Raw genomic sequence first — 27,614 nt, forward strand, 5'->3', positions numbered from 1 at the left:
ATGGGGATTACTCCCATCTCTTTAGGTCTCCGAGGTCCCCCACCAGCGCCTGGTAGGTGCCCTGGTTGTCAATACCATGCTGTTTTGATTACTATTTTAATTATAATAAGCCTTTAAATCATGTAGTTATCCCTCCAACTTTTTCTTCTTTTTTTAGAGGTGTTTTAACTATTCTTGGTCTTTTGCATTTCCATCTGAATTTTAGAACCACCTTATCAATTTTTATTAAAAAGCCTACTGGAATTTTGATTGGGATTGCATTGAAACTATAGATCAATTTAGGGAGAATTAATATCAGAACAGTAGTATGTCTTTCAACCCATGAACAAGGTATGGGTCTCTTTTTATTTATTTCATCTTTAATTCCTCTTAGCAATATTTTGTAGTTGCTTATGTACAGGCTTTTCACATCTTTTATCAGATTTATCCCTAAGTATTTCATATTTTTATGCTGTTGCAAATGGTAATTTTTGAACATTTCAGTTTCCAATTGTTTTTTGGTTTTTTTTGGTTTTTTCTTATCCTAAACAGAAGGAAGGCAAATATTATGGCACTTTTTTTTTGAATTTTTGAATTTTATTTTATTTATTTTTTTATGCAGCAGGTTCTTATTAGTCATCAATTTTATACACATCAGTGTATACATGTCAATCCCAATCACCTAATTCATCACATCACCATCCCCACCCACCCGCAGCTTTCCCCCCTTGGTGTCCATACATTTGTTCTCTACCTCTGTGTCTCAACTTCTGCCCTTCCAATTGTTTTTGATAGTATATAGAAAGACTTTTCTTTTTGTTTTGTCTTTTAAAAATTTTTTATTTTATTGTGGTAAGAACACTTAAAAACTTATGAAATCTACCCTCATAAATTTTTATGTGTGTAATACAGTACTGTTAACTATAGGAACAGTGTTGTACAGCAGATCTCTAGAACTTATCCATCTTGTATAGTTAAGACTTTATGCCCATTGATTAGCAACTCTTCATTTCCTTCCTTCCTCCAGCCCCTGGCACCCACCACTCTATGTTTCTATGAGTTTGATTGTACCTCATATAAATGGAATTACACAGTATTTGTCCTAATGTGACTGACTTATTTCAGTCCCTCAGGTTCATCCATGTTGTCATGTTTTGCAGGATTTCATTCTTTTTTAAGGCTGTATGTATATACTACATTTTCTTTATCCATTCATACACTGGTGGATGTTTAGTTTTTTTTACACATTTTAGCTACTGTGAACAGTGCTGTACTGAACATTGGAGTGCTAATGTGTCTTTGAGATCTTATTTTTATTTCTTTTGGATAAATACCCATAGTGGGATTGCTGAATCATATGGTAGTTCTAATTTTAATTTTATAAGGAATCTCAAAACTGTTTTCCATAGGAGCTGCACCACTTTGCATTTCCACCAACCGTGTACAAGAGTTCCAATATATCTGTATCCTCTTTTGTGTTGTTGTTGTTGTTGAAAATAGTCATTCTAACTGGTGTGAGGTTACATCTCATTATGGTTTTGATTTACATTTCCCTAAGCGTTAGAGATGTTGAACATCTTTTCATATGCCTATTGGCCATTTATGTGTCTTCTTTGGAGAAATGTCCATTCAAGTCTTTAGCCCATTTTTAAGTTGAGTTATTAGTTTTTTGCCATTGAGTTGTAGCTTTTATATTTGGAAAGTGACCTCTTAGGCATAGATACAGATAAATAACATCTATATCCATGTCTATATTTATCTATATCCTTTATATATCTATATATATCCATATGTAGATATGTTAAAGGATATGTATATATCTAGCTATAGATAGATAGGTTAAAGGATAGACAGACTGGGGAAGAGGAACCTATAAAGGCAATAACATTATAGACAGAGAAATGGGAAAAAACCAAGTGAATTTATTTTACTTACGCCAAGGTAAGAGAGAGAGAGAATGGTCAATAGTGACCTTTCAATTTTATGTTAATGAAGTTATTAATGACCTTGGGAATAGAAGTTGTGAAGTAGAAATTCTCATTTTAAGAGTTTTGGCTGCAAATGGTAAGAAAAGGATCAACTGTAAGCTGGAGGTTACTGTGCATAGAGAGAAAGTTTTGTTTATCTTAAGGTGAAATGGTCATACCCTGGTTTAGGATTTAATATCTTAGGTCCCCTCTGGGGACCCATCAACCCATGCAGGTCTTGAGACTAAGCATGGCCCCCCAAGGCATTTTATAGCCATGCAGCTCCTGAGCCTAAGCCCGCCCCCACCAACTCCCCCCATCCCCACTACCAAGGATTTTTCTGGCTTTTTTTTCCCCCTGTTTTCCTTTGTTCTGTTTTCCTTTTAATTTAATTTTTGTTAGTTTGATTAATATGCATCTTGGTTTGTCTCCTATGGTTTATCCTATATGGGACTCTTTGTGTTTCCTGGACTTGGGCAGCTATTTCCTTTCCCGTGTTAGGGAAGTTTTCAACTATAATCTCTTCATATGTTTTCTCAGACTCTTTCTCTTTCTGTTCTTCTTTTGGGACCCCTATAATTCAAATGTTGGTGCATTTTGTGTTGTCCCAGTGGTCTCTGAGATTGTCTTCAATTTTTTTCATTCTTTTTTCTTTATTCTGCTCCTTGGCAGTTATTTCCACCATTCTATCTTCCAGCTCACTTTTCGTTCTTCTGCTTCAGTTATTCTGCTATTGATTCCTTCTAGTGTATTTTTCATTTCAGTTATTGTTAACCAGAAAAGTAAAAAGAAAAGGACAAAGAATAACAAACATTCATGTAATCTTCTACTAAATAAATATTTTTTGGTCATATAAACTTCAGATTTTAAATTTTTTTAAAGAAAACATTACAGGTAAAGTCTTAAGTTTATATTCAATCCATAGTCCCATTCCCCTCATTTCCTCCCCAGACACAACTAATATCATGAGTATGGTGTATTTTAATACTTCTGTCACATTGTTTTTTAAAAAGTATCATTTTGTGTTTTCTTTTAATGTGCATAAATGGTATCAGTATGTGATTAGAATAATTGAATATAAATTTATGGAAATTGCTTTATTCACTGAACACTAGGTTTTTCAGTTCTATTTATGATGATACATATAGATCTAGTTTAATCATAAGTCATAAGTGTTAAGCTTGAATTTTCACTGAACACATCTCTATAACCAGCACCCTGTTCAAGAAACAGTACATTAATTACCAGCATCCCTGGACTCCCCCCTGATGTCTTTGTTTGCCTTCTTTTGCCCAACATTATTTATGAAATTTATCCACTTTGTTGTGCATAGTTGTACTCTCTTCTTTCCCATTGTTATAGGACATTTTGCTTCCTTAAATCAATTAAACTTTTAAAATTTATCCGTTTAACTATCAGTGGGCCTTTGGGTAGTTTCCAGTTTGTGTCTCTATCAACGTACACACATAAAAGTGATGCTGTCAACATTCTAGCATATATTTTTAAGAAAATATATATGTACTTCAGTTTGGTATATGTCTAAGAGTTGCTGGGTCATAGGGCATGTATATGTTCAGCTTTAATAATAGTGCCAAACAGTTTTCCCAAGTATTATAGAAAATTACATTCCCACCAACAGTGAGTGAGAATTCATGTTACTCTGCCACCTTGACAGCACTTGATATTTTCCATCTTTTTCATTTTAGGCATCGTACAGGGTTGTCGTATTGACTCATTGTGGTTTAATTTGCATTTCTGTGATTATTAATGAAGTTTTCATATATTTATTGGCCATTTAGATATCCTCTTTTATGATACCCTTAAATATTTAGCTTTTTTTTTTTTTTTTTTTTTTTTTTTTGCGGTATGCGGGCCTCTCACTGTTGTGGCCTCTCCCGTTGCGGAGCACAGGCTCCAGACGCGCAGGCTCAGCGACCATGGCTCACGGGCCTAGCTGCTCCGTGGCATGTGGGATCTTCCCAGACCAGGGCACGAATCCGTGTCCCCTGCATCGGCAGGCGGACTCTCAACCACTGCGCCACCAGGGAAGCCCATTAGCATTTATACTTAACTGTTTTTCTAACAAAATCTAAAGATATTCATTGTCTATACTAGGGAAAGGAGGACTTTAGCAATTTTTTAATTACTATTGTTCCCTCATTTATTGGTTGTATGCCTGATGGAAGTTTTCTGTAACTTGGTTGTGGTGGTGATTAAATACTTTTTATATTTGTCAAAACTTACAGAACTGCACACACAAACACACAAGTGAATTTTAGTATGTGTAAATTGAAAAAAAGTTTTTTAAAGAAAAAACCTTCTGGGCTTCCCTGGTGGCACAGTGGTTAAGAATCCACTTGCCAATGCAGGAGACATGGGTTCAATCTCCGGTCCAGGAAGATCCCGCATGCTGCGGAGCAACTAAGCCCGTGCACCACAACTACTAAGCCTGTGCTCTAGAGCCCACGAGCCACAACTACTGAGCCTACGTGCCACAACTACTGAAGCCCGTGTGCCTAGAACCCATGCTTCGTAACAAGAGAAGCCACCGCAATGAGAAGCCCACACACCGCAACAAAGAGTAGCCCCCACTCACCGCAACTAGAGAAAGCCCGCATGCAGCAACAAAGACCCAACGCAGCCAAAAATAAATTAATTAATTTTTAAAAAGGAAAAGAAAAAACATTTTTAGGCTGTATCTCTTAATATTGCTTCTCTGCTACTTCTCTATTCTCTTTTGGGACCCCTATTAGTTTTATGCTATATGCTCTTAATCTTTTCCAAGTCTCATAATTTATCATATTTTTCACTTTTTTATGTAATTGGGTGAATCTCTCAGTATTATCTTTCATTTCATTAATTCTTTGTATTTAAAGAAGCATGTACTCCATCTTAAAATTTTTAAATTTATAATTTCCAGGATTCCTCCTTGGTTCTTTTTTGAGTTGGTCATTCACCACGCCAGAGGATGGCTTGGTCTGGGAATTCTCTCACTGATATTCTCTGCTTCTTCTAGTTAATTCCTGCTTCCAGATCTTGGTGCCTAGCATGCTTGTAGTTTTAGCTCCTACTTATTTCTGTGTGTTGCTTTTCTTCTTTTGTCCATAGAAATATTTATCTTATATTTGAGTACAACTATATCTTTAAATTTTTAACAAATATGTGTTTTATCTATCTTGCTTTTATCATTTAATACTATCTGATATTTCCTTATACCACTATGCCTGTGATCCTCAACTGAGGACAGTTCTGCCCCTCAGAATGCATTTGGTAATGCCTGGAGATATCTTTGGCACAATGCACAGGACAGTCCCTCACAACAAATTATCTGGTCCAAAATATCAATATTGTTTCATATATAAAAATGAAAATTGGAGGTGTTTTTTCATATTGTATCACTTTGATAAATAGCCTTATGTTACTTTTTTGTACCATTAATTAATTTCCAAATGTAGATATTTCTGAACCCAAAGAAAACTAAGATTTGAGAGGCACCATCTAGAAAGTTGGAAATTACTTAGAAAACAACAAAAGTATGGGAACAACAAAGTCTTTATCATGTCATACCCTTAGTGGAACTTATAATATGTTCACACATAAAGATCTTCTATTAGTTTTATACTTTAAACCTCTTTTCCCCCAAATAATATACTCCTAAGTTGTCTTAAGGCCCTTCAAATTCTATACAGCCTTCTGTGAAAGCTTTCTACAGCTTGCTTTATGCTTAGGTAGCATATTTCAGAATCTTAATGAATACTTGACCAACCTAACTATAAATATCTCATGCTTTCTTTATTCTTAATTCTTTTTAATACATACCAGTATTAAGATGTTTGGTAGCAGGGATACGATAATAGAAAAAAACAGAGGATTGCCCTTAATTTGCTGCATGACCTTACTTCACTTACTGCTTTCACCTGGGCCTCAGTTTTATCATCTGGAAAATGAAGGAGTTATACCATATAATTCCTGTAGGCTTTTCCAGTTATAAACCTGTGATATATCATTATTTACATTGTTTTTATTTAGCTTTTGGCTATGATCTTTTGCTGTTCCTGAGAAAAAGTAGAGATAAAATGTTTAAAGATTTCTAAGATCTTTAAAAATTCCTCATATTTGTTCTTTAGTACCCTCATCTACCTCCTTGTAGTGACTGATAATAAAAATCTTAAAATGGAAATCCTCTTATGTTGAAGGACTGCAAAGAATGATACTGGAAAAGTAGCATAAAAATTCACAGCTGGACTGGAAAGGGAGACAGCTAGATAAGAAGCAAGGAGGTGACAGCTGTATAAAAACAAGCAAAACCTAGGTCTCAAATTTTGATAGGGTCAAAGAAATGTGCCCTGGGCCCTAATGAGGATGAAGCCCCGAGTAATTCTCAAACTCAGGGTCTTGAAATTTATTAGAATTACAAAGGACCAGAATTCAGGTCTCCCAACCTCCTCATTAATGTCTTAAACACTACATTATGGGTTATTATGTGTTATTAATGCACATTATGTGTGTTTTTATGGGTGTTAATGTGTATTAACACACATTATGTGTTATTAACACTACATTATGTGTTAAGCTATTATGTCATTTAATTTTACATAGAGAATGAAGGTATATGCCTGAAATAATCTTTTATAATTTATTTGTATAGGTTTTTTAAGCCACTTAACCTATTTTCTGGCTGCTGGTGCTGTTACTTTGGGAATTGGTTTCTCGGCTTTGGCATCAGCTTTGTGGTTCCTGATTTGCAAACGAAGGTAAGATTTATTAGAACATTTGACTTTTTTCTTTTAAAAATTCAGTGAAAGATTTTCTCAAATGGTATTAAATTTAAATAACTATAATGATATTCATTCTGTAATTTGATTGGGGAGAGAAAACTTTACATGTTTAGAGTAGCCTGAAAAGAGAAGTCCTAGTAGTATAATAGTCCGAGCAGTATAATAGCAATCTTCATGCATTAAAATTTTAAGGAATAACGAGATCTATTTTATTCTGTAGAAGACATGGGTTTGAATTATAATAGAAGGCTAGAAAACTTTTAAAATTTTGACTACTAACTTAGAGGTTAAAAACATTACTGAGAGAAAAAGACTCTCTTTAGGAGATATTTAAGAAGAGAGCTGACAGAATCTCTTGTATGGTCTAAATGTAGTCTTTTACCAGAGATGGAAAAAAGATACTTGATACCTCAGTTCCTTTCAACCCTAAAATTTGGTGTTTTTTTATTATTTAATTGGTTCAGTATTTGCTTTGGCTCATGTTAAAATATTTAAATTGTAATACGATCTTCCCACACACTCTTCCAGTATTCCCTATTTCAGCAAATGAATACATACTATCCACTTGCACAAGTCAGAAAACCAGAAATTATTCACTAATTCATTCTTTCACAGACTTGCAGTGCCACTGGGAGGAGACAGATAATTAACAAATAAAGTGGTCAGGGAATGTCTCTTCAAGTGGGTAGTATTTAATCTGAGACTTAAGTTAAAAAAAGAAGCCAGACATGTGACAGCCCTGTGGAAGAGCTTTTTTCTAAGCTAATGGGATAGCAAGTACAGAAACTCCAAGTAGGAATGATCTTGGTATTGTTCAGTAAACAGAAAGTCAGTGTGAGTAGACTGAAGTGAGAGGGAAATAATGATGTGATTAAAGAGGGAGATAAGGGTCAAATCACACAGGAATTTGTAGGCTAAAACATGGAGTTTAGATTTTATTATTTCTGCCATCAGAAGGTTTTAAGCAAGGGAATGACATTATCATCATCATAATAGCTAAAATCAAGTGTTTACTGCACGCTGTTCTAAGTGCTTTATATGTAGTTATCTCATTTAGACCTCATAACTGCCCCATGAAGTTGCAGTAATATTATCCCCATTTTAAAGACTACAATGCCACCTATAGATGATTTACATTTTAATAACACTTAAAAATTTGAGATACAGATTTTAAATATATGATGTTGAATTTCAACAAATATATTCCCATGTAATCACAACCCCAGTCAAGATATAGACATTTTCTATCATCCTTTAAGGATCCCTCATCCTGCTTTCCAGGAATTTCTCCCCACCTCCTACCCAGAGGCAGTCATTATTCTGATTTTTATCACCATAGATTAATTTTACCTATTCTTGAACTTCATATAAATGGACTTTTTATGTCTGCTTTTTTCACTTAATGTAATATTTTTGAGATTCATTTATGCTGTTGCATTTATCTGTTCATTCTTTTGATTAATGAGCAGTATTACATTGTATGAATTTACCTCAGTTTGTTTATCCATTTTTCTGTTAATGGACATTTAGGTCATTTCCAACATTTAGTCCTTAGGAAATAAGGCTGCTGTGAACATTCTAATCTTTTTGTACATGTGCTTTCACTCCCCTTGGGTAAGAGTGGAATTGGTGGATAGTATGATTAGCTTTATAAGAAACTGCTAAACAGTATTCCAAGATGGATGTACATTCCCGTCAGCAATGTATGAGAGTTCTGATTCATATTTTTAAAAGAATTTTCTTATGTCTTTATGAATCCTGTATGTTAATGGAACAAGAGTAAAAGCGGAGAGGCAAGTTAGGATGCTACTGCACAGTCCATGTTAAGGATGATTGTGTCTTAGACTAATATGGAAGTAGAGGAGATGAAGGGAAGGGGCTGGAATTGGGGTAGTTTTGCAGGTAAAGTTAGCAGGTCTTATTGATGGATTGGATGAGGTAAGGAAAGATAAGTGAAATGGCAAGAGTTAATGCTAATACCCACATTTTTATCATGAGCAACTGAGTAGTTAATCATGCCACTTATTGAGATGAGGAGGTGATTGGGAGGGAAACAAGTTGAGGGAGTGGTGGTAAACTAGGAGTTGTATTTTGGATGTAAGTTTGAAAGCCTATGAAACATCCAAGTAAAAATGTTAGACAGTCAGATATACATGTGTGAACTTCAGGGGAGAAATCAGGCCTGAAGATTTAGGTTATCAATGTATAGAGAGTATATAAAATCATACAACTGGGGGACATGGAGTCAAGATGGTGGAGTAGGAGGACATGGAGTTTGCATCTCCTCACAACTAGGGAATCTACCATACGCTGGTGGGTGGCCTTGACACTCAAGGGGATGGGAGGAACCCCCAAGTGACTAGGTAGGACGATGGGGGGAGTGAGGGAGGAAGAGAAGTGGAGGTGAGATGGTACTGGCACCCCTGAGGGGTGGCTGGGAGAAGGAAGGGGTTCCCATGCCTGGAGAGACCCATTCACAGCAAGGGGGTTAACAGGGACAGGGAGAGACCCTCAGGGGTTTGGAGGATCAGAGGGGAATGTGGCCAGCATTTCCCCTGCCCACTTGGGCCCCGGGGAGCATGCTGGGGTCCCAGGTCTGGTCCTCCACCTTCTGAGGACCCTCCATCCACATGGGTCCTGGGGACATGGGAACAAGAGAAGGGGGAAGAGTAGAGGTGAACAGGGAGGGACCCTAGGGGATCTGAAGATCGGGGGAATGGGACTAGTGTCCCCCCCCACCACTCAGGCCCCAGCAAGCCTGGTGGGGTCCTGGGCACTAGGTCTCTGCACTTGATATTCTCTCTGGCTAGAATATTCTTACTCCTACAACTCCCCTCCTCCACTACATTCTATCTAATAACTACTCCCATTTCTTCAGATGCCTAATTCAATCATCTCATCCTCAGAAAAGCCTTCCCTGACCTCTCTAACCAAGTCAATTCCCTTTCTTATAAACTCACAGAGTAGCAGGTAGCTTTCCTTGATAACACTTTCCACAGTTGTAATTTTTCATTTTCTTGTGATTGTTTTATTCATACCTGTCTTCCTTGCTAGTGTTTAAGCTCCATGAGAGCTTAAACAATGACAGTTCCATGAGTATAGTGGCTGTGCTTTTTTTTCCCCTGCCACTGTATATACAACATCCAGCATAATGCATGGCGCATAGTAAGTACTCAGTAAATATTTGTTAAGTCAATTGAATTCAATAAATGAATGAATTTTAATTGTTAATAATGCAATAAGTAACATAATATGATTTCTTGAATTAATTTGGAAATTTTCTAGGAAAGAAGAAAAGGCAATCAGCATTATTTTTTAAATTGTTAAGTTTAGCATTACTATTAGAAACTACATTCCTTTATACTTAACTGTCTGATCTGCTTTGATCAGTTTACTTGCTGCTTCATTATTTCTAACCCTCTCTCAAAATTACTTGTGGCTGCATGCATAAAGATCACAGGTACTCTTCCCTTGTAAGTCATTAGTTTCAATTCAGTTTCCTTCTACTCACTTTTGCCAGAGACATTATTAAATATAAAATTGGCCACTGAGTTCCATTTCATTTAATTTCCTTTGCCATTAAAAGCAAATCTATGAAAAGACTAATTGACATTAAAGTCGATTAATTATCTCACAACCAGAGAGAAGGTTATCAAAGACTGATGGTTAATCTTCAAACTGGAAATATTAACCCTGCGAAGAAGTAGCTTAATTTATGTTCTATGGACACAATAGGTGTAATGAAATCAGTAACATATGAAAAGGGAATATATAAGTTGATTTGTGCTTTTAAAAATAAATATATAATATATTCTGATTTTAAAACATTTTTGTAGAACTGTTGGAAACAGAATAATTTTGTTTTATAATTCATGTTTAATAATATTCTCTATAAAATATTTTTCAGAGAAATATTTCAAGATTCCAAATTTAAAACAATTGATGAGAGATGGAGACAAAGACCATCAAAGGCAAAGATTAAATCTCATTCTCCGTGTGTTTTTATTTCTCAAAATTTTCATACTGGAAATTTCCAATTACAGGTAATGTGTAATATTTTATAGCAATGTTTTCAAATAATTTCTTTTGACACCATGTCATTAGCATTGTTGTCTTTAAATTATTTAAATTATCCACTATTATTTTTAAATTTGAAGTACACTAACAAGGAGCTAAATTTAAATTACCCAAACTAGTTAGAGTTTATATTACAGGAAACTGAAAGACTAAATGAAAATGTCTCCTTCTACAGTTGCTTCTCTGTATCTCTAGCCTGAGAACTTGTATTCCCCACATTGGAATTGTTACAGGGATGAAGATAAATGGCATAAAAAAAACAAAGCAAAAATTGCCAAGTCTATCAGAAGAAAGAGATTTGGAGATAAGAGGATACTCAGATAACCAAATAACCTAACCAAACCAACTAATTGAAATTAACTACAAAATATTAATTGAAATTCATAAGGGTTTATTAAGGCTTCATTACATTCTGAGCTCTGGGCCCTACCTATTGAGGATAGTAAGATACAAACCCTACCTTAAAAGTGCTGGTGTAGTACAAGTGGGAAAGGCAGACACATAATTAACTTCCTGTTATATGGCATCAAAAGAGTTGTATGGACAAAGTAAAACAAGGGAGACACCAGTAGAAATTTAAAACTATGATATAGCTAATCAATGCATTATTAAATTTTATATGTTTTGGACTCCATGTCTAATATAGTCTTCCCTTTTTCTATTACATTTCTGAGACTCATCCAGGTTGGTGCATATACCCATCGTTCATCATTTTTTATTGTTATATCATATTCCATTGTATTAATATATCAAATTTTATGTTATGGACATTTGAATTGTTTTCAGTTGGTTTTTTTGAAGGAAATTTCCATAAGGAATGTACCTAACAGTAGAATCACTGGCTCATGGGGTTTGTGCATGTTTAATATTATTAGATAACTTCAAATTATTTTCCAAAGTAGTTCTGTCAATATACATTCCCCTCAGGCATGCATAATTGCTAGGATTGCTCCATATCAACAAATACTGATGTTTTTAAGCTCCTAAATTTTTAACAATCTGATGGATGTGTAATAGTATCTCACTGTAGTTTTTCTTAATAGACTTAATTTTTCCAAGCAGTTTTAGGTTCACAACAAAATTGAGAAAAAAATAGAGTTCTCATATACTCCTTGCCCCCATACAAGTGCAGCCTCCTCCACTATCAACATCGTGCTCCAGAGTGGTACATTTGTTACAACTAATGAACCTACACTGACACATCATCACCTAAAGTCCATTGTTTACATTAGTATTCACTCTTGAATCCTACATTCTATGGGTTTTGACATATCTATAGAGAGAGAGAGAGTCAGACAGACAGACAGGCACACACACACATACACACAGAGAGAAACAGGAACAAAGAGACAGAAAGACAGAGAGACAGAGATGTATGCACCATCATAGTATCAGACACAATAGTTTTACTACCCTAAAAATCTTGTTCCATCCCTGTTCATCCTTCCCTCCAACCAGTGATTGTTTAGCTGTTCCATAGTTTTGCCTTTTCCAGAATGTCATATAGTTGGAATCATACAGTATGTAGCCTTTTGGGGCTTCTTTCTCTTATTAATATGCATTTAAAGTTCTCTCTGTCTTTTCAAGGCTTGATAGCACATTTCTTTTTGGTGCTGAATAATATTCCTTTGTATGGATCTACTTCAATTTATTTATCCACTCACTTACTGAAGGACATCTTGGTTGCTTTCAAGTTTTGGCAATTATGAATAAAGCTGCTATAAACATTCATGTGCAGGTTTTTGTGTGGACATATATTTTCAACTCATTTGGGTAACTACCAAGAGCATGACTGCTGGATCAAATGGTAAGAGGTGTTTAGTTCTGTTGCCAAACTGCCAAAATGGCTGTACCATTTTGCATCCCCAGCAACGAGTGAGAGTTCCTGTTGCTCCACATCCTCACCAGCACTTGGTGATGTCAGTGTTTTGGATTTTTGCCATTATAATAGGCATATAGTAGTTTTTTGTTGTTTTAATTTTCCCTTTCCCTAATAATATATGATGCTGATAATCTTTTCATATGTTTACTTGCCATCTGTATATCTTCTTAGGTGAGGTGTCTGTTCAGATCTTTTGCTTATTTTTTAATTGTGTTGTTTGTTTTCTTATTGTTGAGTTTTAAGAGTTCTTTGTATATTTTTAATAACAGTCTTTTATCATATATGTCTTTTGCAAACACTTTTACCCAGCCTGTGGCTTGTCTTCTCATTCTCTTAATATCTCACTTTAGTTTTAATTTATATTTTCCTGCTAAAAAATTAGGTGATTTTCTTTTCTAGAGTTCATTGGCCATTATGGTTTTCTCTTATTTAAAATGTCTGTTCAAATCTTTTACCTCTTTTTCTATTAGTCTTTTTATTATAAAACGTTAAATGTTTTATATTAATATAAATGGATTATATTAACATGGATGCCTAATCCTTTGTCAGTTATGTTCATTTTGATATCTTCATTTTGTGGCTTTTATTTTCACTATTTTTTAATATTGAAGTATAGTTGATTTACAATATTGTGTTAGTTTCAGGTGTACAGCAAAGCGATTCAGCTTTTACATATATAATGTATGTATATAATATATGTATTATTTTCCAGATTCTTTTCCATTATAGGTTATTAGAAGATATTGAATATAGTTCCCTGTGCTATTCATTAAATCCTTGTTGTCTATCTATTTTATATATAGTGGTGTACATCTGTTAACCCCATACTCTTAATTTATCCCTCCCCCCCCCCACTTTTCCCCTTTGGTAGTCATAAGTTTGTTTTCTATGTCTGTGAATCTGTTTCTGTTTTTGTTTCACTGGTTTATGGTGTGTTTTGATGAACAAAACATTCTTTAATTTTTAAGGTAACCTAATTTCTCAGCCTTTTCCTTTAATATTTATTTCCTTCCCTACTCCAAAGTCATAAAGATACTCTTCTATGTTGCCATCTAAGAGTTTTATAGTTTTGACTACATAGATCTTTAATCAATCTAGAATTGATGTCTGTGTTTGGTGTAAATAGCAAGCCAATTTCACTTCTTTTCCATGTTTGCCCAACTGCCTAGTAGCGTTTACTGAAATTCTTTTGGAATTTTGAGGGGAACTGCAGTGCAGTTTTAGATCAATTTGGGAAAAGCTGATTCTCTATAATAAGTTTTCTAATCCATGAACATGTTGTTTCTCTGTATTTACATATGTTATCTTTAATATCTTTCAATGAAGCTTTACAATTACCTTTATAAAAGCCTTGTACATCTTATACTAGCTTTTTAAAAATTTTATATTTTATTGAAGTATAGTTGAATTACAGTGTTGTGTTAATTTCTGCTATACAGCAAAGTGACTCAGTTATACATATATATATATATGTATATATATTCTTTTTCATATTCTTTTCCATTATGGTGTATCTCAGGATATTGATTATAGTTACCTCTGCTATACAGTAGGACCTGTTTATCCATTCTGTATATACCAGTTTGCATCTGCTAATTCCAAACTCCCAATCCAACCTCCTTCTACCCTATGCTAGCTTTTATTACAGGAAATTTTATATGTTTATGCTTTTATGATATGATGTTTTTGCGGTACACTGGCCTCTCACTGTTGTGGCCTCTCCCGCTGCGGAGCACAGGCTCTGGACGCGCAGGCTCAGCGGCCATGGCTCACGGGCCCAGCCGCTCCACAGCATGTGGGATCTTCCCGGACCGGAGCACGAACCCGTGTCCCCCGCATCGGCAGGCGGACTCTCAACCACTGCGTCACCAGGGAAGGCCTATGATATGATTTTTAAGTAAAGTATTTTGGAATGGTTTTTGATTTACAGGAAAGTTGCAAAGGTAATACAGTATAGAATTATCTTGTACTTTACCCATTTTTCCCTGACGTTAAAAATCATTTTACCATGATACATTTGTCAAAACTAAGAAACCAACATCGTTACATCACTATTAACCAACCTTCAGACTTTATTTGCATTCACCAGTTCTTACATGAATTTACTTTTGCTCTTTCAAGACCTAATCCAGGGTACCGCATTGCATTTGTCTCTAATTTCTTCTGCTCTGTGACTGTATCTCAGTCTCCTTGTTTTACCTGAGCTTTACAGTTTTGAGGAGTACTGGCCATATATTTTGTAAAATATTCCTCAATTTGGATTTATCTGATGTTTTTCTCATTATTATACTGGGGTTATGGATTTGGGGGAAGAATAACACTGAAGTGAAATTGATATGATTTTTAAAATATTTTATTGATGTATAATTGCCTACAATAGAATGCAAGACCTTAAATGTTCCACTCAGTAAATCCTGACAATGATATATACATTTAAACAACACCAAAAACAAGATACAGAATATTTTTATCATCTAAAAAAGTTCCCTCATGTCCCCTTCCAGTCAATTCCTCTAACCATCCCGTGTAAGCACTTTCTGATTTATATCAACAAAGTTTAGTTTTAATCTGTTCCTAGATTTCATACAAATGGAATTGTATGATATATATCTTTTACATATGGCTTTCACTTAATACATATTTTGGGGATTCACCCATGTTACTGTATGTGCTAAAACTTTGTTCTTTCTATTAATAAGTAGTATTCCATTGTATGAATATACAATAACATGTTTATATATTCTCTTATTGATGGACATTAGTGTTGTTTCCAGTTTTTGACTAGTATGAATAAGACTGCTGTAAATATTTATGTACTTTTAGTAAACATATATTTTCATTTTTCTTGGAAAAATACCTGACCGTGGAATTGGTGGGGCTTGGGTAGACATATGTGTATTCTTATAAGAAACTGCCAAACAAGTTTCCAAAGTGGTTATACCTTATTTCACTCCTGTCAACAATAAATGAGTGTTCCACTTGCTTCACATCCTTGCCAACATTTGGTGTTATTAGTATTTTTACATTTTAGCCATTTTAATGGGTGTGTAATGGCATTTCAGTATGCTTTAAATTTACATTTTTCTGATAACGAAAGATGTTGAGCACCTTTTCATGTGTTCATTGGCCAGTTGCATATTTTTTTGTGACCTGCCTTTTCAAGTTTTTGCTTATTTTTAAAATTTTTTTAGTGGTTTTGTTTTGTTTGTTTTTTAACTTAATGACTTGTAGGAGTTCTTAATACAATTTGGAATTAGTCTATTGTAAGATATATATGTTGTGAATATTTTTTTCCAGACCATGGCTTGTCTGTTCATTTTTATAATGGTATCAGTTGTTAGGCAGAAATTTTTAATGTTGATAAAGACCAATCTATGATTTTTTTCTTTTAAAAGAAATTTGTATCCTAACAAATATTTATCTAAGTTTGCAAAAATATTCTATATTTTCTTTTATCTTTGCTATATAGTGTTGAGTTCTATGTTTAGGTCTATAAGGTAGAAGTAAAGTTTCATCATTTTCTATGATGATATCCAGTTGTTCCAGAAAATTCTGTTGAAAAGACATTCTTTCCCCATTGAACCAATTAGTCACTTTGAATGAAAATCAGTCTATTGTATATGTGTTGGTTTATTTGCTGAACTCTATATTTTTTTTCAGTGAACTATTTGTCCTTAAACAATACTATACTGTCTTGATTATTGTAGCTTTATGTCATGGAATCAACTTTATTCTTCTTTGTTCAAGAATATTTTGACTATTCTAGGTGCTTTGTTTTTCCATATAATTTAGAAAGCAGCTTGTTTAGTTTTTCAAAACGGCCTGCTTGAATTTTTATTGGACTGCCATTGAATCTATAAATCAATTTAGGGAGAATGGATATATTAATATTGATTCTTCTATGAGGATAATATTCCTCTACTTTTTTTTTCTAGTGATTTTTTTTTTTTTTTTTTTTTTTGCTGCATTGGGTCTTTGTTGCTGCGCACAGGCTTTCTCTAGTTGTAGTGAGCGGGGACTATGCTTCATTGCAGTGCATGGGCTTCTCATTGCGGTGGCTTCTCTTGTTGCGGAGCACGGGCTCTAGGCATGTGGGCTTCAGTAGTTGCAGTATGCGGGCTCAGTAGTTGTGGCACGTGGGCTCTAGAGCACGCGGGCTTCAGTAGTTGTGGCACGTGGGCTCAGTAGTTGCAGCTCACAGGCTGTAGATCGCAGGCTCAGTAGTTGTGGCACACAGGCTTAGTTGCTCTGCAGCATGTGGGATCTTCCCAGACAAGGGATCAAACCCGTGTCCCCTGCATTGGCGGGCAGATTCTTAACCACTGTGCCACCAGGAAAGTCCCACTCTACTTCTATTGACTTCTTCAATTTAAATTTATTAATTTAATTTGTTGAGGTGTTCTTTTTAGTTTGTGGTTTTCAGTATAGAAGTCCTTCACATGTGTTTTAGTTTTATTTATAGTTATTTTTATGCTATGGTAAATAGTATTGATTTAAACATTTTATTTCCCAACTGTTTGTTGTTAGTAAATATAAATACAATTGATTTATCTTATTCTGAATTACAGACGAAAAAGTTGCAGAAAAATTACAAAGATGTCCTGTATGCCCATCACCTGCTTCCCCCAATGACATCTTATATAAGTATACTTTATGAAAAGTATACTGTATACTTTATTATGAGTATACATTATCAAAACCAGGAAATTTAGGCTACAGACCTAACTCAAAGATTACCAGTTTATGCATGTACTCACTTTTTGTTGTTTTTATATATAATTCTATGACATTTTATCATATGTATAGGTTTGTATAACCACCACGACAGTCAACATACAGAAGAATTGTTCCATCACCATAAAGGAACTCCCTCATACTACCCTTTATAGTCACTCCCCCACTCCCTTTCCCTAACCTCTGGCAACCACTGATCTGTTCTCCATTGCTATAATTTCTTCATTTCTAGAATGTTATATAAATGGAATCTTATAGCATATGGCCTTTTGAGCTTGGCTTTTTTTCACTTAGCATAATGCCCTTAAGATCCCTCCATATCACTGCATGTATCAATAGTTTTTTCCTTTTTTATTACTGAGTAGTGTAACATTGTGTGGAGATATCACAGTTTGTTTAACCATTTATCCATTGAGGAATATTTGGGTTGTTTCCATTTAGGAGCTATTACAAAATAAGGATGCCATGATCGTTTGTGTATAGGCTTTTTGGAAAACATTAGTTTTACTTTCTCTAAAATAAATGTCCAGGAATGCAGTTTCTGTATCATGTGGTAAATATGTTTAATTTTTAAAGAAATTTCCAGATTGATTTCCAGATTGTACCATATTACATATCCACCAGTAACGTATAAGAGAATCATGTTTTTGCATCCTCTTTATCACTGGGTAGGTACTTAGCAGCATTTTAAACTTTAGCCATTTAAATGTGTTTAGTGATTTTAATTTGCATTTCTTTAACGGGTAGTGATGTTGAACAGCTTTTCATATTTTTAATTTTTTGCCATCCATATATCTTCTTTGGTGAAGAGTCTCTTCAAGTCTCTTGTGCATTTTCTACTTGGATTATCTTTCTATTTAATTTAGAGAGTATATTCTGGATACAAGTCTTTTTGTCAGATATGTGATTTACAAATATTTTCTCCCATTTGATGACTTGTGTTTTCATCCTCTCAAAATGAAAAACAGCATAAGTTTTAATTTTGGTAAAGTCCAATTTATCCATTTTACCTTTTTGTTTTGTTTTGTTTTTATTGAAGATGGTTGATTTACAATGTTGTATTAATCTGCTGTACAGCAAAGTGATTCATTTATACATATATAGACATTCTTTTTTTATATATTCTTTTCCGTTACAGTTTACCATAGCATATTGAATATACTTCTCTGTGCTGTACAGTAGGACCTTGTTGTTAATCCATTCTACATATGAAAGCTTACATCTGCTAACCTCAACCTCTCACTCCACCCCTCCCCCAATCCCCTCCCCCTTGTTAACCACTAGTCTGTTCTCTATGTCTGTGATTCTGTTTCTGTTTCATAGATAGGTTCATTTGTGTCATATTTTACATTCCACATCTAAGTGATATCATATGGTATTTGTCTTTCTCTTTCTGACTACTTCACTTAGTATGATAATCTCTAGTTGCATCCATGTTGCTGCAAATGGCTTTATATTTTGTTCTTTTTTATGGCTGAGTAGTATTCCATTGTATATATATATATACCACATTTTCTTTATCTATTCATCTGTCAATGGACATTTAGGTTGTTTCCATGTCTTGGCTATTGTGAATAGTACTGCTATGAACATAGGGGTATATGTATTTTTTTGAATCATAGTTTTGCCCAGATACATGCCCAGGAGTGGGATTGCTGGATCATATGGTAATTCTATTTTTAGTTTTCTGAGGAACCTCCATACTGTTCTCCATATTGGCTGTACCGACTTACATTCCCACCAACCGTGTAGGAAGGTTCCCTTTTCTCCATACCCTCTCCAGCATTTGTTATTTGTAGACTTTTAAATGATGGTCATTCTGACTGGTGAGAGGTGGTACCTCATTGTAATTGATTTGCATTTCTCTAATATTAGCACTGTTGAGCATCTTTCATGTTCCTATTAGCCATCTGTATTTCTTCTTTGGAGAAATTTCTGTTTAGGCCTTCTGCCCGTTTTTCATTGGGTTGTTTGCTTCCTTGTTGTTGAGTTGTATATTTTTCCTTTTTGAATCATACTTTAAGTGTCATGTCCAATAACTCTTAGTCTAACCCTAGGTCACAGGGATTTGTTTCTAAGTTCTCTTCCAAAAGTTTCTTAGTTTTAGGTTGCTTCGTTTTATATTTAATAGCTTTATTGAGATATAGTTCACATACCATACAATTTGCCTTTTTAAAGTGTCTAATTCAGTAGTTTTTAGATAGATATTCACAGAGTTATAGAACCATCTTCACAATAAGTTTAGGACACCTTTATCACCTCAAAAAGAAACCCTGTATGTTTAGTAATCACTGCCCCTCCATTTTCCTCCAACCCTCCTAGGCCTAGACAACCACTAATCTATACTTTCTGTACCTATAGATTTGCCTATTCTGGAATTTCTTATAAATAGAAATATACAATATAAGGTCTCTTGTATCTGCCTTTTCATTTAGCATAATCTTTTCAAGGTCCATCTGTGTTATTGCATATATCAATATTTTATTCTTTTTCATGGATGAATAATTTTCCATTGTGTGTGGATATATCACATTTTGTTTATCCATTTATCAGTTGAAGGACATTTGAGTTGTTTCCACTTCTTGACTATTATGAATAATGTTACTATGTATATTTGTATACAAGTTTTTGTGCAGGTATATGTTTTCATTTCTCTTGGGTATATACCAAGGAATGGAAATGCTGTGTCATATGGTAACTCTATGTTTAATCTTTGAAGAATTGCCAGACTGTTTTCCAAAGTGCCTGCACCATTTTATATCCCCACAGGCAGTATATGAAGATTATATTTTGTGGCACCCTTGTTAACCCTTGTTTTTAACCTGTCTTTTTTTATTATAGTTATCCTAGTGGGCATCAAATGGTGTCTTGTCATGGTTTTGATATGCATTTCCTTAAAGCCTAATGACGTTGAAAATACTTTCATGTGCTTATTGGATATTTGTATATCTTCTTTAGAGAAATATCTATTCAAAGCTTCGTCCATTTTTTTTATTTGGGCTATTTGTCTTTTTGTTGTTGAGTTTTAAGTATTCTTTATATATTCTAGATACATATCCTATATCAGATATATGATTTGTAAAAATTTTCTCCCATTTCATGGGTTGTCTTTTCTTCTTATGGTGTTGTTTGAAGAAACAATGTTTTTAATTTTCTTGAGTCCAGTTTACCTATTTTTTTCTTTTGTTGCTTGTGTCTTTGGTGTCATATCTATAATCATTCCTTAATTGAGGTCATAAAGATTTACACCTCTGTTTTCTTCTAAGAATTTAATAGTTTTAGCTCTGATATTTAAGTGTTTGCTCCATTTTGAGTTAGTTTTTTGTATATAGTATGAGGTATGGGTCCAACTTCACTTATTTGCATGTATAAACCTAGTTGTCCCAACACCATTTGTTGAAAAGAGTATTCTTTTCCTATGAAATTGTCTTAGCACTTGTGTCAAAAATCAACTGATTGTAAATATGAGCATTTATTTCTGGAATCTCAGTTCTATTCCATTGATCTATATATCTATCCTTATACAAATACCACACTGTCTTCATTGCTATAGCTTTGTAGTAAGTTTTGATATCAGTAAGTTCTCCAACTTTGTTCTTCTTTTTCAAGATTTTTTTGGCTATTATCGTTTTACATTTTATATTTCTATCTCTGATCCATTTTTAGTTAATTTTTGTATAAAGTGTGAGGTTTAAATCAAAGTTCATTTTGGGGAGCTATTGATGTCATATTATTCCAGCACTATTTATTGAAAAGGCTATCCTCTTCCATTGAATTGTTTTTTCAACTTTTGTGAAAAATCTGTTGGGCATATATGTGTTAGTCTGTTTCTGCATTCTCTATCTGGTTTATTGACCTGTGTGTCTATCTCTACCAATATCACACTCTAACTGTATAGTAAATTATAAAATTGAGCAGTATGATTTCTCCAATTTCATTCTTCTTTTTCAACATTGTTTTAGGTTTTCTTATTCTTTTGCATGTCCATATACATTTTAAGGTGAACTTTAGCTGGAAAAAATCTTGTTGAGATCATGATGAAAATTACCTTTTTTTTTTTCTTTTTTGGCTGCACCATGCAGCATACCCCACACCACATGGGGGCCTTAGTTTCCCGACCAGGGATCGAACCCATGCCCTCTGCAGTGGAAGCATGGAGTCTTAACCGCTGGAATGCCAGGGAAGTCCCAAGAGTTACCTTTAGTTTATACATTAGTTTGTAATGAATTGCCATCTTTACTACAGTTGACCTGTGTTCTATGACCTTTATAAATAAATTTATTTATTACTTCTAGTAGTTTTTTTGAGGACCACAAAAGTTTTCTTCATGTACAAGCATGAGATCTGTGAAAAACATCAGTTTTATTTCTTTTCCAATGTTTATGCTTTTATTTTATTTTCTCATCTTACTGCATTGGATAGGACCTCCAGTATAATGATGAACAGAAGTACTGAGAACAGATATCCTTTTGATATTCTGATCTTAGAATACATTCAGCTTTTCATCATTAAATAGGAAATTAGCTATAGAATTTTTGTAGATGCATATAGTCAGATTGAGGAAATTCCCTTCTATTCCTAGTTTCCTGAGAGGTTTGTCTGTTTGTTTTGCCATGAAGGGTTGCTGATATTGCCAAATGCTTTTCCTGCATCTTTTAAAATTGTTCACATGGGTTTTCTCTTTTATTTTGTTAATGTGAATTACATTGAATTTCAAATGTTAAATCAACCCTGTATTCCTGGAATAAACCCCACTGGGTTTGATTTACTAATATATTTTAAATAATTTTTGCATCTATGTTAACAAGGGATATTATTTTATAATTTTCTTATTTTGTAATATCTGGTTAGATTTCAGTATCACAGTTCTTTCTCGTCACAAAGCAATAGGGAAATGGTTCCTGCTCCTCTACTTTCTGAAAAAGTTTTGTGTAGAATGGGCTATTTTGCTTTCTCAAACTTTTTTCTAGAATTCACCAATGAAGTCATCAAGGTCTGGAATTTTCTTCAAGAGAAAATTTTTTTTTTTTTTTTTTTTTTGCGGTATGCGGGCCTCTCACTGTTGTGGCCTCTCCCGTTGCGGAGTACAGGCTCCAGACGCCCAGGCTCAGCAGCCATGGCTCACGGGCCCAGCCGTTCCGTGGCATGTGGGATCTTCCCGGACCGGGGCACGAACCCGTGTCCCCTGCATCGGCAGGTGGACTCTCAACCACTGCGCCACCAGGGAAGCCCAATAAAATTTTTTTTTTTTTTTTTTTTTTGCGGTATGCGGGCCTCTCACTGTTGTGGCCTCTCCCCTTGCGGAGCACAGTCTCCGGACGCGCAGGCTCAGCGGCCATGGCTCACGGGCCCAGCCGCTCCGCGGCATGTGGGATCTTCCCAGACCGGGGCACGAACCCGTGTCCCCTGCATCGGCAGGCGGACTCTCAACCACTGCGCCACCAGGGAAGCCCCCAATAAAATTTTTGACTATGAATTTAACTCCTTTAACAGATGTGGAACATACAAAATATTTCTATTTTGTATGTTTAGAAATTTTTTTCAGTAAATTTGTCCATTGTACCTAAATTGTTTCGTTTATTGGCAGAAAGTTTTTAGTAGTTTCTTCTTATTATGCTTCTAAAATCTATAGTATCTTTAGTGATGGTTCTCTTTTTATTCCTGATTATATTTCTCTTTTCCTGAATCAGTCTTGCCTGGAGTTTTATGCTTTATTATTCTTAGACTTTTGTTCTTTTATAATATAAACATTTAATATTCAAATTTTCCTCTAAGGCCTTCTTTTGTTACATCCCACAAATTTTATGTTTTTTTCATAATTATTTAGTTCAAAATATTTTAAAATTTCCTTTCTTTGTCTTTCAATGATATTGACATTTTTGAAGAATACAAGCCAGTTATTTTATAGATCATAGACTGTTCCTCAGTGTGACTTTTCATTGCAGTTTATCACATCTGAAGGCGTACAGTGTACATCTGCTCTTCACTGGTGATTTTAGTTGATCACATAATCAAGATGATGTCTGTTCTTTCTTCACTGAATTATTTCTGTTTTTACCCTTACAGATAATAAACAAGGTGTGTGGTGACACTTTGAAAACATGTAACTATCCTCCTCTTCATCAAACTCTACTTATTAGCTATATAAATTATTATTACTTGAGATAATCTTTACAAAACTGTAACAATATGATGATTTTCTAATTCTGCCACTCCCATCCATATTTGTCACTTGGCTTTCTACTGTGAGAAAGAAGCCCTACCCTCTTCCTTATTTTATTTATTTATTATTAGTATAGACTCATGGATTTCTATTTTATTCAGCAGATTATAATCCATTACTATCATTATTTTGATGCTCAAATTTTCCTAAATTTAACCAGTGAGCCACTTGTTTAAGATTATTCCTCTGTCTTTTTTATATGTCCCCATCATTTTTTGAGTCTTTACTTACTTCTGATACTATAGTATCATTTTGAAAGAATACTCATTGTATTAATATCCACATATCCTAACATATTTAAAGATTTCCTTACTTTTAGAATTTTAAATTGTAGGTTTTAAAAATGCTAAACAGTGTTGTGAGGCACATTCTGGTAACTGAATATTTATACAAATCCAAAATTATTTACCTGGCATAATAAATTTCTAGAAATGGATTTGTTAAGTTGCCCTCCAGAAAAATTATACCTATTTATATATAGCAATATATAAGAATGCCCATTTTGTCATTCCCTTACTTTGGGTAGAATTTTAATCAGTCTAGGACCTTACTCTGTGGTTCCCAGACCAACAATATCAGCATTACCTGGGAGCCTTTTAGAAATGCAAAATCTCAGACCCCACCCCAAACCTACTGAGTTAGAATATGCATTTTAACAAGCTCCCCCAGGTGATACATAGGCACATGAAAGTGTGAGAAGCAATGTTCTAATATAATTTGTACAGGAGTCACAAATTGAATTGGTCCTAAATCCAGGCAAGGTAAGTCAGGAGCCTATACTGGCATTTATATTAATAAAAGATGAAAATGATCAAAAAGTAAAGTAAGTTGTAAAAGAAAAAGTACTTATGTGTTATCCTATATATATGTATATCTCATATATATGTATACCCTATATATATGTATATCCTAAGCAAGCCTTTTTCGGTGAACAAGACAATGAAAATCAGCATAGAATACCCACACTGTTCCCCTATAACACAAGAGACAGTGTTATCTCTCTGTCTTCACCCACCACATACCAAACACCCTATGCACTAGCTCATTATTTATCTAGTGGTCTAAGGAAAAACTGAATCAGAACTGCTTGAGGAGTGTGTTACACTGCATACTCCTAAACCCTACTGCCAGAAAATCTGTTTTAGTAGGGTCTGATACTATGTCCAAGAATCAGCATTTTAATAAACACATCAGGTGATTCTGATGCCCTGCTTGAGAACTACTACACCACCACACTTCCCAGAACACATCTGGAATGTATTGTTTGATCAAATGTTTTACTTGCTTCAAAAGAATAGTCACATTTTTATAAAAGCCTTCTGCCAGAATTCACTTTTTTGTTGTTATTAGTTAATAGAATGAGCAAGTCTAGGAATTGTAATTACTTTTTAGCCCTCTCTAGTTTTAACCAAGTGACTCTAAGTTAGTGAGAATGGAGAGAAATAATCCTGTTGAACTCTATTTCACCCTTCATTCCCTATCCTGGAGACTGCCTTCTTGAACCAATTCACATTCTTTTCAGATGATACCTCAACACTTTTTCTTTCCTGTCTATATAGTTTGGTAAAATAAATTCAGATCGTGGAAAATATGATTCTATCAAAAATTTATTATGATGTTAAAATATATTATTCTTATATAAATATATATCAAATTGTTTAAAAACTTAATTTTTAAAACAAATAACGTTTTTTTTATGTAGGAGGAGCAAAGAAAAAAGGAAACAGCACATATAAAAGGTACTTTCTCTCAACAATTTATTAGAATAAATTGTAATCAACTTCCAGCAATTCACATTTTAAAGAATCAAGAGGCTATCCTAAATATATCCTAAATATCTAAATATTTTTAGAAATCATAAAAATTCAAGGGAAACATTTATTAATATATGAATGGGCATATATTTTTTAGAAAACAAAATTTATAATGTCTTGTCTTAAATTAAAATGTGAAATTTTAATTTTTGTCCCTTCTTTATATAAAGGTATCACAGTCAATGCCATATAGTAATGATGGAGAGTTAAAAGACATGAGTGTTTTGTAACCCTTTAGATATTGACTTAGTACCTCAAATCATTACCCTCCTACATAATTTTAGAAGTGCTGAATATAAAATGTAATAAGGTATTTAAAACAGCTTTAACAATTAATGTTATATATTCATATCAAAAATTAACATGTAAAATATTATAAAGGATATTTTAGTATATTGTGTAAATGTGATCTTTTCTAAAACTTAACATTTTTTATTTACAACTGTGCAGCATAACTAATGTAGTGGGAGAAGCATGGGACTTAGAGTAACACAAATCTAGATTGAAGTCCATTTTGTATCTGATTTTGGTGACATTCCTTTAAGTCTCAGTCTCAGTCATATCTTTTGTGAAGTAGGGCTAATAACTACCTTGAAGAATAACTGAGAGGATAAATGAGATCTGGAAGTATATCGAACTGCTTTGTAAATTGTAAGGCACTATATGAATGTTAGTTGTTACTTTAATTGGTATAAAGCCAACCCATAGGCCCTTCCCACTGTGGATCAAACATTTTGTAATCTACCTGCTTAAGGAGGCATTTTAAAATTTATTTTTTAAATAAGATAGTATTTAGCTATAAATAGTTAAGAAACTGTCTGCCATCTCTGATTTTAAGGGACATTCCAGAACTGAGTTTTCTAGCCTGTTTAGAATCGTCTCCTGTTAAAACAGGTTGATTTTATTTAGAATAGATTTTTGTACTCTTGATTATCATGAAAATATTGCTGATTCCCCATTACATACTTAACATTGTATGGATGATGATAGCAACTTAGCATTTTCACTGTTGCATCATCCTGTTCATTAAAACCCTAAGAAGAGTTTGAATTTTAGAAAGTAACATTATCCTTATAATTAAGATTTGGCTCATGAATATGTAATATTCATAGTAAATCTAATTTTTTTACAGCAATTAAAGGTTATTCTAAAGATGAATTCTGCCTTGCAACAAAAAAGGTCATTTGTGACCCCTCAGAGACTACCTCGGCAACAAATCCCAGCAGTGCTACCTTAAGCTTATCAACGTTACCATCTGATTCTTATTACAGCCAAAGTATAGAAGTAGCTGATGACTGGTTTTCTGATGATTCCCTAGTGAAAAAGAGCCCTCCAGTGCCTTTTCTCGGGGAGCCTGTAATGGAGAAAATATTTTCATACTTGTCAACCATTCCATTAGAAGAATGTACTGGAAATGTACTAAATATGACACTTTATGATGATCAAAAAGATGACAACATTAAGGGAAGATTTACACGAAGAAATACAGAGGTTGAAATACAAAACCTTCAACATAATATTGAATGACTTTTTTCTTTTGAAACTTTGTGTACACTGAAATCACGTAAAGTTAAAACTGAATTACCAGCTTCTGAGTCTCTTAACATGTCCATGCTAATATTGCTTTTCTTGATCTTTACCATAGAGTGGTCCTACTTCCCTTACCAATTACTTCTAGAAACAAAATTACAGGAAGAACTAAAGCAATATCATAAACATTAAGTTTAACTCCTTGTATCTCATCAAAGGACATAATAAATAATAGGAATGTATTTCAACACATAGGAGAAATACTTTAAGAAATCTTCAGCACAAATACATTTTTAATAAAACATTTGCAGCATTTCTTTATACTTTGACATTTTCAGTTTTATTTCAATGTGGGTAAGGCTGGGCAGAATACTTCTGTCAGCTATTCTGAATTTTAAATACATAAATCACCTACCGTTTAAATCTTATTATGCCATGACTTTCGTAAGCAATATAACTTTGCTCCTCTAGGGGAGCCTGGAACACTGTGAAGAATACAGAAAATAATTTTCTTTGCCCTTTCCCATGTCTGTTTCTCAGAATAGACCTCCAGCCCTTACCCCACAATGATGATGTGAGCAGTTATGTTCATAGACATGTGACGCAAGCTAGATGAACCAGAATTCCTCT

The 27,614-nt window shown here is 34.1% G+C and overlaps 1 protein-coding gene across 1 annotated transcript; it reads left to right on the top strand.

Moving 5' to 3' along the window:
• Positions 1-26,981, top strand: LOC307064287 (uncharacterized protein C1orf185 homolog; the record flags this gene model as incomplete). Its single annotated transcript, XM_079720768.1, has 5 exons — positions 1-52; positions 6,595-6,700; positions 10,632-10,767; positions 25,343-25,379; positions 26,587-26,981. 5 exons carry the CDS (start codon positions 1-3, stop codon positions 26,979-26,981), a joined length of 726 nt encoding a protein of 241 aa, XP_079576894.1.
• Between the last annotated feature and the right edge of the window lie 633 nt (positions 26,982-27,614).

This window comes from Hyperoodon ampullatus (assembly GCF_949752795.1).
Source record: "Hyperoodon ampullatus genome assembly, chromosome: 2".
Lineage (NCBI taxonomy): Eukaryota > Metazoa > Chordata > Mammalia > Artiodactyla > Ziphiidae > Hyperoodon > Hyperoodon ampullatus.